Source organism: Cricetulus griseus (genome assembly GCF_003668045.3).
Source record: "Cricetulus griseus strain 17A/GY chromosome 1 unlocalized genomic scaffold, alternate assembly CriGri-PICRH-1.0 chr1_0, whole genome shotgun sequence".
Taxonomy (NCBI): domain Eukaryota; kingdom Metazoa; phylum Chordata; class Mammalia; order Rodentia; family Cricetidae; genus Cricetulus; species Cricetulus griseus.
In genome coordinates this window covers 155,950,541-155,968,089 of record NW_023276806.1, presented here as the reverse complement: position 1 = coordinate 155,968,089, position 17,549 = coordinate 155,950,541, and the positions used below count along the sequence as shown (strand labels likewise).

General features: G+C 39.2%; 1 protein-coding gene across 2 annotated transcripts in view; it reads right to left on the bottom strand.

The window, feature by feature from the left end:
- Positions 1-17,549, bottom strand: part of Uhrf1bp1l (UHRF1 binding protein 1 like) — a 76,384-nt gene that overhangs the window by 6,370 nt on the left and 52,465 nt on the right. For both annotated transcript variants that reach the window (XM_027392600.2, XM_027392599.2), the window contains 7 exons: positions 14,815-15,008; positions 11,227-12,713; positions 10,671-10,843; positions 8,532-8,674; positions 7,357-7,507; positions 6,014-6,267; positions 4,968-5,076 (listed from right to left, as the gene is read on the bottom strand). In XM_027392600.2, the coding sequence (XP_027248401.1) occupies positions 4,968-5,076; positions 6,014-6,267; positions 7,357-7,507; positions 8,532-8,674; positions 10,671-10,843; positions 11,227-12,713; positions 14,815-15,008 (2,511 nt within the window). The remainder of the gene's footprint in view (positions 1-4,967; positions 5,077-6,013; positions 6,268-7,356; positions 7,508-8,531; positions 8,675-10,670; positions 10,844-11,226; positions 12,714-14,814; positions 15,009-17,549) is intronic.

Below are 17,549 nucleotides of genomic sequence, written 5' to 3'. Positions count from 1 at the left end.
ACTTAAGAAAGTGCTCAAAATCCTTGGCCATCAGAGAAATGCAACTCAAAACAACTCTGAGATACCACCTCACACCTGTCAGAATGGCTAAAATCAAAAATACCAATGACAACCTATGCTGGAGAGGTTGCGGAGAAGAAGGAACACTCCTCCATTGCTGGTGGGAGTGTGAACTTGTAAGACCACTTTGGAAATCAGTATGGCGGTTGCTCAGAAAAATGGGAATCAATCTACCTCAAGATCCAGCCATTCCTCTCTTGGGTATATACCCAAATACTGCATGTCCATACAACAAGGACATATGTTCAACCATGTTCATAGCAGCATTGTTTGTAATAGCCAGAACCTGGAAGCAACCTAGATGCCCCTCAACTGAAGAATGGAAAGAGAAAATGTGGTACATTTATACAATGGAGTACTACTCAGCAGAAAAATGCAATGGAATCTTGAAATTCGCAGGCAAATGGATGGAACTAGAAGAAACCATCCTGAGTGAGGTAACCCAATCACAAAAAGACAAACATGGTATGTACTCACTCATATATGATTTTTAGACATAGAGCAAAGGTTTACCAGCCTATAATCCTCTTCCCCAAAGAAACTAGAAATCATGAATGACTCTAAGGGATAAATGGACCCCAGGAATGGGAAGTGGCATAAACTCCCGAGCTAATTGAGAGCATGAGGGTAGGGGAGTGGGTGCTGCCACAATAAGAGTACAAGAAGAAGAGGAGAGGAGAAGAAATGGAGGAGCAGATATATTGAGTTGGGGGAAGAATAGAGGAGAGAGAGCAGGATGAGAGATACCATATCAGAGGGAGCCACTATAGGTCCGAGAAGAGATCTGGAACTAGAAAGATCTCCAGAGAGCTATAAGGATGACACGATCTGACAGTCCGGGCAGTGGAGGAGAGGATGGCCTAGCAGCTCCTCCCCTAGAATGAGAGTGATAACTACTCTCTATGCTATCCTAGAGTCCTCATCCAGTGGCTGATGGAAGCAGAGACAGACATACACAGAAACACACTGAGCTGAATTCTGGAACCTAGTTGAAGAGAGGGAGGAATGAAGAACGAAGGGGTCTGTACCAGGTTGGAGAAACCACATAAACAGTTGGCCTGAAAAAGGGAAAGCATATCGACCCCAGAAGCTCTTTGGGAGGCCAGTACGGGACTAATCCAGCCCCCTGATCATGGATGCCATCGGGGAGGCCCCTGCACTCCTGGGAGCCTCCGGAGGTGGACTGGCTTTTTGCCCTGGTGTATGTGGGGGACTTTGAGAGCCCATCCCACTTGAAGGGATGCACTCTGTCTCTGAACACATGGGGAGGGACCCAGGCCCAGCACAGGAAGATTTGGTGGACTTGGTGGAGCCCCGGTTGGGGGCCCTACCCTGCCTGGGGAGTGGTGGGTGGATGGGGTGGGGGGTAGGTTGGAGGTGGGGGAGAAGGAATGGGGGTAAGGGGAGGGAGAGGGAGAGGGGAATTACATGTGAAACAAGCCTGTTCCCTAACTTGAATTAATAATAATAAAAAGAGAGAAAAAAAAATATGATTAGACCCTAGGCAAGTAGTAAGGAATGCAAAACTGCCTTACGTTTTTTTAAATTTTTCAAATAATTCTATATATGTACAGAGTAACAGAGTTATGCGATCACTTCAGAGCCTATGAAAAAGGCTCCTGAGGGCTGGCATTACGGCACATGTCCTTAATACTGCACTTGGGAGGCAGAAGCAAGCAAATGGTTGTAAATGCTAGGGCAGTCTGCTCCAGAAGTGAGTACAAGGACAGCCAGGATTATGTAGAGAAGAAAACCAAAAAAAAGAAAAATGGCACTTAAAAAATCCCACACCTTACCATAATAAAAGTAGAGGCAAATTGGGAACATAAGGGAACTTACTCAATGTGATGGAGGGTATCGATAGACACCCCGCATCTGTATTCTCATTGTGATTGGAGGGTATTGATAGGTACCTCACATCTGTATTCTCATTGTGATTGAGGAGTATTGATGTATTCTCATTGTGATTGAGGAGTATTGATGTATTCTTATTGTGATTGAAGGGTACGGATAGGCATCCCACAGCTGTATTCTCATTGTAATGGAGGATATTGATATGCGCCCCACAGTTGTATCTCCAATGAAATGCAGAGCATCAACAGGCACCCCACAGCTGTGCTATTTTCCTCTTTGTCCAAATCAGGAACAGAACAAGGATGAGTGTTCTTACAACCTCAATACTGTCCAGGAGGTTTAGCCATCGCAATTGGCAGGGTAGGAAATAGAGATATCCAGACTAAAAACAAGACACTTATAGGTGATATGATCTTGTGTACATAAACACACACACACACACACACACACACACACACACACACACACACACACACACACACACAAATAAAGAACTGGCTACAAAAAAAAAAAAAAATGGAGGGCTAGAGAGATGGCTCAGTGGTTAAGAGCACTGGCTGCTCTTCCAGAGGTTCTTAGTTCAATTCCCAGCATCTACATGGAGGCTCAAAACTGTCTTTGGATCTGATGTTCTCTTCTGGTGTGGAGATAGATGTACATGCAAACAAAAAATTGCTATACATAAAATATATAGGTAAATAAATAACTAAACAATTGGAACTAATAATTCTGTACAGCAAGGCTGTAGGATTTTTTTTTAATCAGCAGCACAAAAATGAACTATATTTATGTACTGCTATATGGAATAATATTAAAATGAAATTAAGAAAATAATTCCAAGATGGGCATGGTGGCACACGCCTTTAATCCCAGCACTGGAAGGAAGAGGCAGACATATCTCTGTGAGTTCCAGGCCAGCCTGGTCTACAAACTGAGTTCCAGGACAACTAGAACTGTTACACAGAGAAACCCTGCCTCAATAAAGGAAAACATAATTCCATTTAAAATGTCTTAGAAAGAGGCATGAGCCCTGTGTTCAACCCCCAGAACCATCCAAAACAAAATATTTTTAGAGAAAAGGATACTTAAATTTAGAAAAAGTTGTAACATATCCTGCGAGCCGGATGCAGCTGTGCATATCTGTAACCCTAATCCTAGAGAGGCAGATGGAAGACTCTAAGCTCCAGGCTAGCTTGGACTACAAAGGAAGATTCTCTCTCAACACAAAAACCCCTATACAAAAACAAAACAAAAACAAACAAACAAAAAACAAAAACAAAAACACACCTATACTCTGGAAATTTAAATCATTGTTGCAAGAAATTAAAGATGAACAAAACTGACAGAAAACATTCCCAGATCCATGTACTAGAAAATTTAATATAGTTAAGATGGCAATATTGTCCAATAGTCTATTAGAATCTGAGCTAATGTCTTTGTAGTGTCTTTATCACATTTCTAAAATTCATATGGAACTGCAAGAGAATCCAAAGAGTCAAACGATATTGAAAAAATACAATAATGGATGACTTCCATTTTCCAAAATCAACATTTACTCTAAGACCACCTAGTAACCAAGAAAAAGTAAAGCTGCCCTAAGTATAAAAGAGAATGGAATATGGCTGAGAACCCAGAAGTAAATCATGTCTGTGATCCCTAACACACCAAATACCAGCTCTACCATATCATGTTGAGTTAAGAGCTATATTTAAGAACTAAGTCTATAAAACTCTTAAAGGAAGGCATAAGGGTATGTCTTCAGGTTTGGTGATAGACTCCAAGGAAATTAATCCAACATAAAATAGTAACAAAAGAAAACAGGCAAACTCGACTTCATTTAAATTAAATGTGGCTGTGCTTCAAATCTATTTAAGTTTTCAAGATTTTTTTTTATTTTATATATTTTAGAGTTCTGCCTGCATGTGCATCTGTGCATGTGTGTAAAGGGCCTGCGGCAGCCAGAAGAGGACATGAAATCCTCTAGAACTGGAGGAGGTTTTCCCCTAGGGTCCATGCTATCTCATCTCAGGTTCTTGGCCTCATTAACAGTGCCAGGTATAGACTCTACCTCATGGACCTGGCATTAAATCATTGAAAAATTGGTTGGTTACTGCCATAATATTCATACAACCACTGCAACAATGGGCAGATCTCACAAGAAAGTCATTATTGTAGCTCACAGGGTTTGGAGCTGGGTGGTATGGATGGCTACTTTTCTCCTCTGGTAGTGTGTCCAGCATTGTCCAGCACTACGGACACTAGTAGGGGTGAAGCTTCCAGTTGAGAACCAGCTCCAATTTTCCATCTTCTATACCACCAAAATGCAGTGTGGGACTCCACTGGCCAATAACTCAAAATGTAACCCATTCTTAGGGTTTTACGTGGTAGCACATTATGTCTAATTGGAGTATTGTCTTCCACATTATATGGTGACTATATTTAAATTCTTTTTATATATGTATATATTTTAGAAAGCTTCTACAGTAGGTCATATTGCTTTCAAAAGGCTTTTAGTCTCAGTTATCACCACCCCCATATTGCCTGCTCTATCCTGCCCTCCCCTTCCTACTAATCCTCCCATTCCAGTTTTCCTTTTATCTCTTTATATCCTCAAAGAACTCCTCCTTCCCTGATCCCTTACTAGCTATTATAACCTCTGTGGGTATTCTCCATGAAGCACTCATATCTATAGCACAATACTAACATCCATATATAAAACAAAACACGTGATGTTTGTCTGTCTGGGTCCTGGTTACCTCACATAGGATCTATGTTTCACACACAGGGGTGGGGGGTTGTGTGTCACACAAAACTACAAATCCTTTTTTGTTTTCATTCAAGACTCATCTGCAGAACAGGTATCAAGCTAACTACTGATGAGTTATTTCCAGGGTTTATACATAGATATTGTAGACTAATGTGCCAAAAGCGTTCCTCAGTTACCACTGCTGCCAATCCGTACAAAGTCAACAATGGGTGGGTGACAAAAACAATCAGCATGTAGATGATTCAGTGTCAGTGCATCAGGTGCTCCTGACAGCACTCTAGTGTACCTCTGATGTGGAAAGAGCCATCATCATTCCTTTCCACCACAAGATGATCAATATGCACAGTCACAGGACTTGGCTGCAGAGACACTGTGCTACTCCGGGGACTGTCATCCTGGAGGGAAGGGACAAAATATTGGCATGTTCTTATTAAAGTACTAAAATAGTTGGCACACACCTTTAACCCCAGCACTCAGGAGGCAGAAGCAGGCTGATGTCTCTGAGTTCAAGGCCAGTCTGGTATACAGAGAAAATTCCACAACAGCCAGGGCTACACAGTGAAACACTGTCTCAAAGAGAAAAAAGTTAAAATAGTCGACTAGAATAAAACATGAGTTTAGTTAATTCTACTTTTAGTGAGTTATAAATTTATCTATACAATTTTAGTTAGTATGTCAAAAACATTGCCTGCACAAATTTTCCCTTTCTAAAAAGGATCTCTAACATTCACTGTAAAGAGCACCATTCACTTTCATAAATTCTAACAGAGGACATAATTTAGAGAAGGCATCACTTTAGACATGAATCGAAGTCCAGAAAAGACAATGCAAACATTTATGAAAATGAACTCCTAGAGCCCAGTTAGGGGTCAAGACCATTCTGGGGAAACCCACAGAAACCGCTGACCTGAGCAAGTGGGAGCTCACAGACCCCAGTGTGACAGCTGGGGAACCAGCATAGGACTGAACCAAGCCCCCTGAACATGAGTGTCAGTTGGGAGGCCTGGGCAGTCTATGAGGCCTCTGGCACTGTAACCAGTATTTATCCCTAGTGCAAGAATGGCTTTGGGAATCCATTCCCTATGGAGGGATATTCTCTCAGCCTAGATACATGGGAGAGGACCTAGGCCCTTCACCAAATGATATGACAGACTTTGACGATCCCTCTTCGGAGGCTTCGCTCTCGATGGGGAGTGGTTGGGGGGAGGAATGGGGGGTTGGTGGGGGTCATGGGAGGATTGAAGGGAAAGGGAAAACTGGGACTGATATATAAAATAAGGTTGTTTTAATTTAAATAAAAATCAATAAAAAAAAAACCAGCTCTTAACATACTTTTAAATTTATCTTTGTATTGGAAACTTGTATCTTCATTGGCATTACAGTTGCAACAGTTTCATCTTCCAAAAAATTTTGAATATTCAAAAGAGAAGATGTTAGAAACTCCGTACTAAAGTTCTCTATGTGGCATTGGAGAAATCCATTTTTTTCTGCAAGCAAAGAGTGTATTACAGCACCGGGCCCACTTTCAAACCTCAGAGAAATCTCAGGAGAGGATTTGGGATGAATTACAGCTTTCTGGTCAGAACCTAAGAAACAAGCATAAAAACTGTAACTTTGTAACACTACTAAAAAGAACATTATACACCATTAAGATTATAGTAAAAATAACAAAGACACTACATATTAAAGGAATACATGAAACAGCTTTAACATTGACTAGTTTAAATGAGTCTATAGTATAAATAAGATATATCATAAGCACCATTATTTCACTTTTTCTGGGTAATTTTCAAATATAATACTGGCGGTTTTCTACATTTTCTACTTTTTAATAATAGGAGAAACTTCATGATAAACTCTGAAAGGCTACTCTCTCCAGTTTCAACAATTTGAGTACCCAGCTAAGTCTTTGCATTTGCACCATCCTCATTAAATTAGAGCCTCAAACAATGTAAAAGTATACATGTAAGATGTTATTGAAACATTCCTGAAAAACACTTAAACCTGAAATTATAGTAAAGAATATATGTAATTCATATATAACTACATTTATTTATGGATTGACCTTGTTCCAAGAAAGAATTTGAGTTGGTTTACCAAGATAAACATCAATGTTTAAAAACAAATTTTAAAACTTCAATAGAAATCTATAGAACATCATATTTAAAAGCTACTAGTAATGGAAAGATTGAGGTCAATTAGCTGTGAACAGAAATAGTGGGATATTTTGTTTATTTATTTTATGACAACTAATATCAGAATAAACATATGGCAACAAGCAACACCCACACGGCACACAAGGACAGGATTAGAAGAAGAGAAAAGCTGAAGATACACCCCAGCTGTTGGTGGTTCTAGTCAGTCAAAGACCAAAAGAGGCCAGGAGCCTTTTTTTTTTTTCCTAAGAAATGGTATGTTTACCTCCACCTCCCAGGATAGGAAATGACAGCGTACTTGCTGATATTATGCAAGATTGTATTAATTCCTATACACTTTGTACCATATAGAATTCCATATATATAGCAAAGACATTGTATTAGTATGATCCACCTTGAGCTGAGACATTGTAAAGCAGGATTATTAGTGAGTCATGCATGCAACACACACACACACACACAAAAATTTAAAACATATTTAAGTACTTTATGTGAAAAGTGGTTTAAGAAAACCCTTACCAACTGGACGGTTTCCAAGGTAATTCCGCAGACTAATGTTGCCTAACTGACTCGGTGTCACCTGGTTCACCTGAAGACAGATTTCTGTGTCTTCTCCCCTGATGTCAATTTCCCCATTAATGCCAGTGATTTTAAACACCACGACTGACATCTATCAATGGTTGTATAAACACTGTTAGTACACCATGTAATTCCAAACAAAACTAAACAAATAATGAAAGAAACAAATCTTAACCTCTACAAATACCATTCTGACTTATCAATCAAATTGCCCTTATGGCCCACACAGCCTAGCCATTGTATTTTATAGCTTAAGCATTTCTAGTTCAAAATCAGAAATCAACTACTTTTCAATTAACAATACAATGTCATGAGTAAAAACTTCCCTATCATTGAGCTGTTTCTTAAGACTATCAAAAAACTGTACAAAATTGTCTATAGGCTATGTATATAAGGAATCTATGAAACATAACCAACTTTGGGTTTAGAATTGGGTTCTGTATACAAGATATCTCATACTTATATGTAAAAATTCACAAATTTCTAGAGTACTTCTGCACTCAAGTACCTCTGTGCCCAATAATTTTAGACAAAGGATGTTGAATCTTTGTAGAAAAACCCTAGCTGTTTTTGTTTTCAATCCATAAAGAGAAAGTATTTTGGTTACAAAGACTAATAATATGACATATCCACATATGAGTGGATGTTCAGTAAAACTAGCATATGTCTAAATTCCTCCATAATATTTCACTGTGTCAAAAAAGGTTTAAAAGAAACTAGCAACCTATTTCCTTTGTAGAAGGACCTTCATTGTAAGGACTGGCTACTGTCTATGCCATCAAACTTGTAAAAAGTATATTCAAAGGGAACTAAAATATCGGTCAAACTATAAATGGGACAGAAGATGGAAAAAATGAAGAACAGATCTATTCCCCTCCCTTCTTCAATACAAAATAAAAAAAAAACAAAACAAAAAAAAAAAACATAAGACAGGAAAGCACAGGAACAGCCGGTTGAATGATTAGCAGAAAGAATTTTCAAGAGTAGAAGCATCGAAGTAAATTACCCAGCATTTAAGCTATCATCTTATAAATGAAGGTCTTAAGATGTGCACGTATCAAACATGAAGTACAGCTGGTATTTCTTCCCACAGAACTTTGAGATGATAAACATACCAGGTCATCACGGCTCTCCAGAGCACCATCTGAGTTAGTACTGATGGCATCAGGAGAGGCTTCCCCACAATTCTGCATATTTGCATTGGTGTTCACACTCTCTGCTGGGCTCTGGCAATTTGTATTTGAGTTCCTTTTAATTGCTGAAATAATATAAAAGTAAATTAATAAATTAAAATCTGTTGATATATATCCCAGCAACGTTTATATATATCAAAAGTGGACTATTCCCTTTAATGCTTTTAAGCAAAGCCTTATTCAATTAGTACTAAGCAAATACAGACAAATTATGGTCCGTTAGCACAACAGTAAAACATCAGAGATATTGTGCTGGCTAGATTTATGTCAACTTGATACAACTATAGCCATTTGAGAGAAACAAACCTCGATAGAGGAAAATGCCTCCATAAGATAAGGCTGTGGACTAGCCTATAGAGCACTTTCTTAATTAGTGATTTATTGTGGAGAGTCCAACCCATTGTGGATGGTGCCACCCCAGGGCTGATGGTCCTGGTTTCGATAAGAAAGCAGGCTGACCGAGTCAGAAGGAGCAAACCAGTAAGCAGCACCCCACTACAGCTTCTACATCAGCTCCTGCCTCCAGGTTCCTGCCCTGGCTCCCTTCAGTGATGGACTACAACGTGGAAGTATAAGCTAAATCAACCCTTTGCCCCACAACTTGCTTTGTGGTCATGGTGTTTCACTGCAGAAATAAAAACCCTAAGACAAGATGCTAAATCTGCTAAAATAGCAATGACAATGATAATAATAAGCATTAAATAAGCAAACTTGCTACTGCTGCGGCAGCACTGCTGCAATAGGAAGCCTTGTCAGCTTCACATCTCCCATCTACTCCCACGGCGTCGCTTCATTCTGAGTGCCTGTCCTCCTCTGTCCATCAGACAGCAACTCCTAGTCACTTCTCACATGAACTGAATACCATATGGCTGTTCTCCATTACTTTCTAACTGCTTAAACGTTTCAGTGTGTTGTACTTCGATATACCTCAAGCTGTCTATCACAGATTAATACTTTACCATAAAAGAACTATTACAAACCAGATGGTGGTGGCACACGCCTTTAATCCCAGCACTTGGGAGGCAAAAGTAGGTGGATCTCTGTGAATTCCAGTCCAGCCTAGTCTACAGAGCAAGTTCCAGGACAGCCAAGGTTGTTACACAGAGAAACCCGGTCTTGAAAAACAAAACAACAACAACAACAACAAAAAACCCAAACCAAAACAAAAAAAGGACTACTACAAAAATGTGATGTCACAAATCAAAGACTAAAACTATCAGCCCCAACTCAGCACTGTTATTAACTCCTATGTAACTATTTGGTTTCTACCTTGTTGCTGGTCAATGTGGAATGCTCAGTAACTTGTGCACCATACATGGCAACAGAAAGTGTTTGTGACAGTAGCTGTGGTATACGAAGTTAACAGAGCATTTCCCAGTCTTCCTCACAGTCCAGGGATTAAGGATTCTATGATGAAAACTTTTGCTAAACTGTACAAAAAGTAAAACAGCTTTATAGGCACAGCTCTAAGAAACTGAAGTGGAAAAACATTTGTCACAGTCAAGAAAATGAGACATGGGGCCAGCAAGATAGCTCAGTGGGTAAAGATGCTTGCCACCAAGACTGAAAACTTGAGTTTGATCCCTAGAATCCACATGGTGGAAGAGAGGAACAACTTGTGCAAGTTGTCCTCTGACCTCTACACATGTGTGCTTCCCTGTGCAACACACTCCAATAGATAGGTAAATTTCAAAAAGGATTAAGGGTTCTAAATTTCACAGTGTTGAAGCATGAGAAGCTTCTGAGATCAAACTGAAAATTAACAAGATCAGATTTATATTTGGGGGAATAGTCTGTTTATAGAGTGAAAAAATAAAAATAAAAACAAAAAACCAACCAACCTGCAAATGAACAAAGGCAGAAGTGACAAGACTCATTAGAACAGCCACTAGGGACTTCTACTCTAGGAATTCAAAGCTGGATGTACAGTCATGAAGTCCTTCTGCCTGCCTGCCTGATGAAATGAACAAGCACTCGGTATATAGAACTCTAAGTACCCACGGAGCACTTCTTGTAAGAATGTTCATCTCTAGTGAGGACTCTTGCACTACACTGCTTTACCTTTTCCCAACAACACATGACTATCACTTCCATCACTCTCCAACTGCTCTTCCAATACCATGCTGTCCAGTGAGATGGCATCCAGTGAGACCTGAGAGGTGCTCCTTTTCATGTTCTTGTAAGGAACACAGAGTGAAGCTGGGGTGGGTGGGCAACGCTCCTTAGGTTTTACGCTGTTGGCAAATAAAATTAATAGAAAATTACTGCAGGTATAGAGAAGTTCATCTTAAAATACTCTCGATAGCTGTGGGGAGAGGGAGTGCACCCTGTAATCCCAGTAAAGGCTAAAGGAGCACTGAACTCCTAGCCTGCCAGGCCACAGAGATGCTGGCCATCAAAGAAGACAACTGTAGTAAAGCTGGCATATCACACAGATCCAAAGGTATACCAAAAGGTAGGAGGAGCTCAGAGGCCTCCTCAGATTCGGTAAATAGACTCTTTTAGTCATAACAAAGCCACATCTTGAGGTTTTCTGCTCCCAAACAAAAGAAACAAACAAGCCAAAGAAATAACAAGAACAAAAGTAAAACCATTTACATCCCAACAGTACCATTACCTTAAGGACGGCTGAGATTTAAGTGATCTGGCTGTGGGGACCTCCTTACTGTCTTCAAGGTTCTCAGGAACTGAAGGTACTTCAGGAAGGAAATCTTCAGCTCTGAAGATTGACTCTATAGGTCCACTGCCTTTACCAGCTAAAGCATTTGAAGGTGCGTTTTGATTACCACTGTTATTCAGTGAGAGTCTATTTGAGTCATCTCTGTAGCTCAAGACACTATCCGAGTCTGTGCAAGACACATCCTCTCTGTGACTTACTTCTCCTGAGCCACTCTTGTAAACAAGCCCACTACTTTCATCTTCACTTATTTTCCCTAAATGTTTATCTGATAAATAGTCCAGAAAGGAAGTGCCTTTTTGCAGATTTGTGTCACTGGCTGACTTGAAAAGCAAAGGATCCTTTAAAGGGACATGGCTAAGGTCAACACTCATCGATCTGTTGTCTGACATGTGATTAAGAGTAGCATTTCTAATTCGATGTATACTACTCCCACCTTGTTTCCTCTTTGAAGACAAAAACCCCCCATTTTCTGAGGGTAGGTAGTCAGGAAGCAGCGGGCTCACACTTTCAGAAGCAGGAGAGCGCAGAGTGCTCGAGTGGTCCACAGGATGCAGCAGCAGGGCGAGCTCTGCACTCCTAAGTAAAACCCCAATGCAAATGGAAGTCTGAGAAGCAGGGCTGCCAGTCACAGCTTCCACATCCTTCCGCAGGGTGTCCGAAAGCAGAACGAGCGACTCGTGTATGAAAAGCAGCAGCAGATACTGGTAGTGATTGATCTGCATGCTGACATGTTTATGAACACGCACCAGGACATGAACATCTGCATCTGAAGACGAAGAGGAAAACTGTAGAAAGGTTTCTGATGCCGGTCTCTGACCACCATTTGTCAACGGCTCAGACTCTGTACTATAATACTCCTTCAAGAGTTTCTTCCGCTTCATTCGGCCAGCCAAATCACTGGACTCACTTTGTGAGGTATTAAGAGACACTTGATCACAAGTCTGGAGTTCTTTCTGTAACTCTGCATATCTTGTTGGTTGGCAAATCCAGATGGACAGAGGAAAGGAGTCTACAAAGCTTATTGGTCGTCCCTTTCCACTTTTCATCCCTTCATAGTCTATCCAAAACTGGGAGAAATACACCGCCCACACATCAGTGGCAGCAGACATCTTCAGAGTGTTTTTATTCAATTTGGGAATAATATTCCCTTTATAAACTTCATGCATTTTGGTATCTTGTTCATGAGCATGTCTCTGGAAGATTGGATGGAGAAGATTAAAACTGTCACAGGATTTGGGGAATCTAGTGTAAGTTTTGCTAAAAAAGTCACAGTCTTTGAAGTCTTGAAACAAAGCCTCTAGGTCAGAGTGCCGGCAGTTTGGACAGTGCCTTGTGTTGGTGGCGGTCATTTCGGAACTCTGGATAGATACCGTGTGGGGCTGATCTTGATGGCAGCCTTCTTTCATTTCAGAAGGAATGACAAACTGGAAAAGAAAACAATCTAGTTCAATTTACAAATCCCTAAATCTGGATACAATTACAAGGACTTGTAAAAAAAAATTTTTTTTTTTTTTTGTTTTTTCGAGACAGGGTTTCTCTGTGTAGCTTTGGAGTCTATCCTGGCACTAGCTCTGGAGGCCAGGCTGGCCTTAAACTCACAGAGATCTGTCTGCCTCTGCCTCTCGAGTGCTGGGATTAAAGGCGTGCGCCACTACCGCCCAGCCAACTTGTAATTATTTTTATTGATAACTTTCCCTCAAAATTCTTCTTTCCTCTCCTGATATAAATCACCTCTTCTCCCTCTGTTGAGTCTCCTAATAAATTCAGTTAACAAATTAACCACTGAAGACACACGTCTTGTGAGACATCATGTGTACTGACAATGCTCTTGATCATGTATTTTTAATCATGAAATAATCAGAGAAATACAGGTATGATGGATGTAGCTCACTGATTAAATTGCATGCTATTATATACAAGGCCTTAGTTAGATTTGATGTCCAGTACCATAGTAAGTAAATGAATAAATAGATAATAAATGCATTTTTCAAAACTTTAAGTGTTTATGAGTTCACAGAAAAAAAATTTAAGTCTGAAAAACAATACTGATATTTTGTTAAGATTTTTAAATCCAAGTGTTTTAGGAAATAAATGACAGTGACTAAACAGACAGATGTCATCATACTCAGTTGTCTGGGCACACATCTGTCATCCCAGCACCCCGGAGAAACTAGTAGGGGATCTGCTAAGAGAACACAGTAAGATGATGGGTCAAACTTTACTGGAATAATTCTCAAGGATGAACTGAATCTAGTCTTTAAGTGTTCATAGCAAAGAGTTTAGAGTGGTTTCTAGGTACTGTTCATACCCAGAAAATATAATGATCTTTATTTAGATCTGTTTCAAACAGCCATAAAGCATGTCCCTTTATGCCAAATTGAAAAGATTTTTATTTATGCCAGGAAATGTGGAGATTATTTGTATAATTTCTTGTTTTGTTTTTTGTTTGTTTCTTGAGACAAGGTTTCCCTGTGTAATATCTCCGGCTGTCCTGGAACTCACTTCACAGACCAGGCTGGCCTTGAACTCACAGAGATCCACCTGCCTCTGCCTCCTGAGTGCTGGGATTAAAGGTGTGAACCACCATCGCCCAGTTTTGTTAATTTCTTAAAAGAGGCTACAGTACATAATCCACCAATAACAGACCTTGCAATAAATTTTCAGCTATGTCCAGGGTTTACTCTATTTATTAAACTGTTTTTCTTTTAATCTTTTCCCTTTAAAAATCAAAGCATGTACACAGCTCAGATTAGTAGTTACAATAAAATGCCACTTTTTGGTTAACTTTGGATATGAATTATGGAATAATATGAACAAATACAACTCATACAATTTAAAAACTTTGTTGCATATTTAACCTTTTTGAGAAGAAAACTTGTACAAACCCTGTAAAGGGGGGGGGAACTAAAAATTTTTAAAGACCTTTGTTGTAATATTATTCATTTATTTGTTTGTTTATTTTGATGAAGTGTCAAGAGTAGTGTGTGGAAGTCAGGACAACTGGCAGGAGTCACTTTTCTACCCATATTGTGGGACCCAGAGATTGAACTCAGGTAATAAGGGTTAGCTTATAAGCACCTTTACCTGCTGAGTCACCCACTAAACATTTACATTTTACTGCTATAGCTTACTTCCAAATGAATAGAAGCTAGAGAAAAATTAAAATCATAAATACACAAATGGGGAAAATGCAGTCTCTTAACATTTTCTATAACTGTAAATCAAAATTCAATCTTAAATTTCAGCATAAAAATTAAGATAATAATTAAATTTATTCACATCTAAACACAGTGTTATATCCGGGAATACACTGTCAATCTTACTTCTATAAAACTGGTTTTGCTCTCAGCTGGGTGTAATGGCACATGCCTTTAATCCCAGCACTTGGGAGGCAAAGGCAGGTGGACAGATCTATGTGAGCTACATAGTGAGATCCTCCCCCCCTCTCTCTCACACACACACACACACACAAACACACAAAGAATAAAACAGCTATATTCTAGCAGTCACTTGTTTATACAATACCTTTAGCATTAAGCCATCAACTCGAATATCAACATGCTCATCAGATTTTGAATTGTCATTCAACTTGTACACAGCCATGAACTGATTAAGACTCTGTTTTAAATCTAGTAGGAACTGGTTTAGCCACAGAATGCTTCTTTCATCTACAGTAAATTGTAGAGCATTCAGCTGGCTATACAGGTTGGGAGATGGAACTGTGGAGAAAAAAATGTTAAACACCATTAATAAACAGATAGTTATGTTTCCCAAGAAAAGATATTCTTAACAAGCTGCATTCTTTCTTAATAAATAGCACATATGAAGTTAGATATGTGACTAACAGCAAATACAGACCTAAGACATTTTCCACTGCCTCGCTAACTGAAAAATATAGTTTAACGTAAAATTAAATGTATAGACAGAAAGTACTATCAGAGTCTACCAGAAGCAAACTTGTAAAACCATCACTTTGAAAAACTGTGTCACCGTCACAACCTGTGTGACCTGTCTATAAAGCCTTTCCTCCCTGCATCTCAGTCTGCATCCTCAAATAGCCGGCTTCCTAGGAAAGTGATGCACTGGACAGAAAGCCCAAGAGGAAGAAGTATAAGAAGCTCACTTCCTCTTTAGGAAAGGCTCAGGAACAGTGCTTTTGGGCAAAGCAGTAACTGAAGTGTCTCAAATAATCTGTTAATACACACTCATTTTCCTCCCACTCAGCTAATGCTGATGATTAGAGGATATATCACTTCTGAAACCACGGGTATATTAATCACAAAAGCTACACATTTCAGAACAGCTTGATAAGGTTTTTATAAAACTAAGAATCCTTAGAGAGGACCCCAATTTTCCCAGTAACACGTGACATATCAGGTGAGGCTCCCCACAGTTTCTGGTAACTATGGTTCACAGATATGATAACTATAACTAATAAAAGTTCAACAACAGATTGAACGCTTCTTTCAATTTATTGATACTACCTCCTACAGAACCAACTTGTGCTCTTAGTTGAATACATACAGATTTTTGTTGTTTCAAAGAAAAAGACCCTTTACTCTAGAGATGAAGTGAATGTCTCTCTACAGTGGTGCACCTTACTCCCATAGATCTAAGACCAATGGCATGGTCTGAGGATGGACTGGAACCTCTGATACTGCCCTTAACCCACTCATGGTAGGAGCTAAATAAAGTCCCTGTAATTGGAAGAACTTGAGATGGTTCACAGGGTCCTTGAAGATGATGAAGACATGACATTGATTATTGGTCCAAAGATAAACTATAGGACAGAATATATACCCTGAAAGTAAAATGAGGACCTAGATATCCAGACACTCCTTCATCAGTCCAATCTATCACAAAATATAGTATGAATGGAATAAGCAAATTTACCAGGATGGTGGATGCCCAGAGCACATCACTGTCAGCAAAATGGCAAAATTTGTTTATCATTAAAGTTATATTCTGGGGGACTGAAGAGATGGCTCAGAGGTTACGTGTATTGGCTTCTCTTCCAGAGGTCCTGAGTTCAATTCCCAGCAACCACATGGTGGCTTACAACCATCATAATGAGATCTAGTGCCCTCTTCTGACATGCAGGCATACATGCCAGTAAAACATTGCATGCATAATAAAAAAAAAAATCAAAAACAGTCATGTTCTGGGCTAAGACATCTTAATAATGTCCAAAGAAAATACAAAGCTTCCACAGGCATACAATTCATTATAATGATCTAAACTTGTCTAAAATCAACAGCCTCTTATGCATATAGATGTCTTGATTAAGTAAAGAAATCCTAGCAAGTAAAAATGACCTACTAGACTTTTGCAAAGATGTAATAACTATGCATACACCCATTATGTTTTCAGGTGATAGGAGGGAAAACATATTATAATGCTTCCTTCTGTTGTTAAGGCATTGTGATTTAAACACTAACCTTGAAGTACATGAAACTGAATTCAGGTCCACAAAGTGAAAACAAGGCAAAGAACATTAAGTGGCAAGAAACTGTGTTTCTGAAAAGTACAATCTTAAGGAAGAGAGGTAGGAATGGTGAGCTCTCTCTCCATCCTGGAGAAACAGGAATGGTATGCTCTCTCCATCCTGGAGAGACAGGAATGGTGGGTGTGCTCTCTCCATGCTGGAGAGCTACAGTGAACTGTTCACATTGCAGCAGGTACAGTGACTATTGTCATAGACTATGCTAGGTTTTCAAGTGTTGTGGATGCTGATAACTAGAAACATTAAAAATAGGTTGAAGATTGTTTTGATGTCAATATTAACAATATAGAGATATTGAGAAATCAATAAATTTTTGTTAAGTGTTTGTGATTATTATACATAATAGACATGATAAATACTTTGTTTAGAGTCTTGTTTAATAAAACATGAATTTAAGTTTTAAGTGAAGTGACCAGTGCAGTAGCACATGCTTTAATCCTAACACTAGAAGCAGAAGCAAGAGTTCAAGGCCAGCCTGGCCTCTTACAGAAGGCTCCAGGACAGCCAGAAATATACAGAGAAACCCTATCTTTTAAAGTAAAGAAATAAATGAAGCAGACAAATAGGTATATGGGTATATGGGTGATTTTGAGATTATACTGAGTCTTAAAAATGTTTTATAGAATTTCAGATCAAATTAAGAAAAAGAAATCCCAACATGTAGAAAGCCAAAAGAATATTCTACCAATGATCTGCATTTGATTGGGGGCTTGCATTCATCTCTTCACTCAATTCACAAAAGCAAAAAAGATTCACT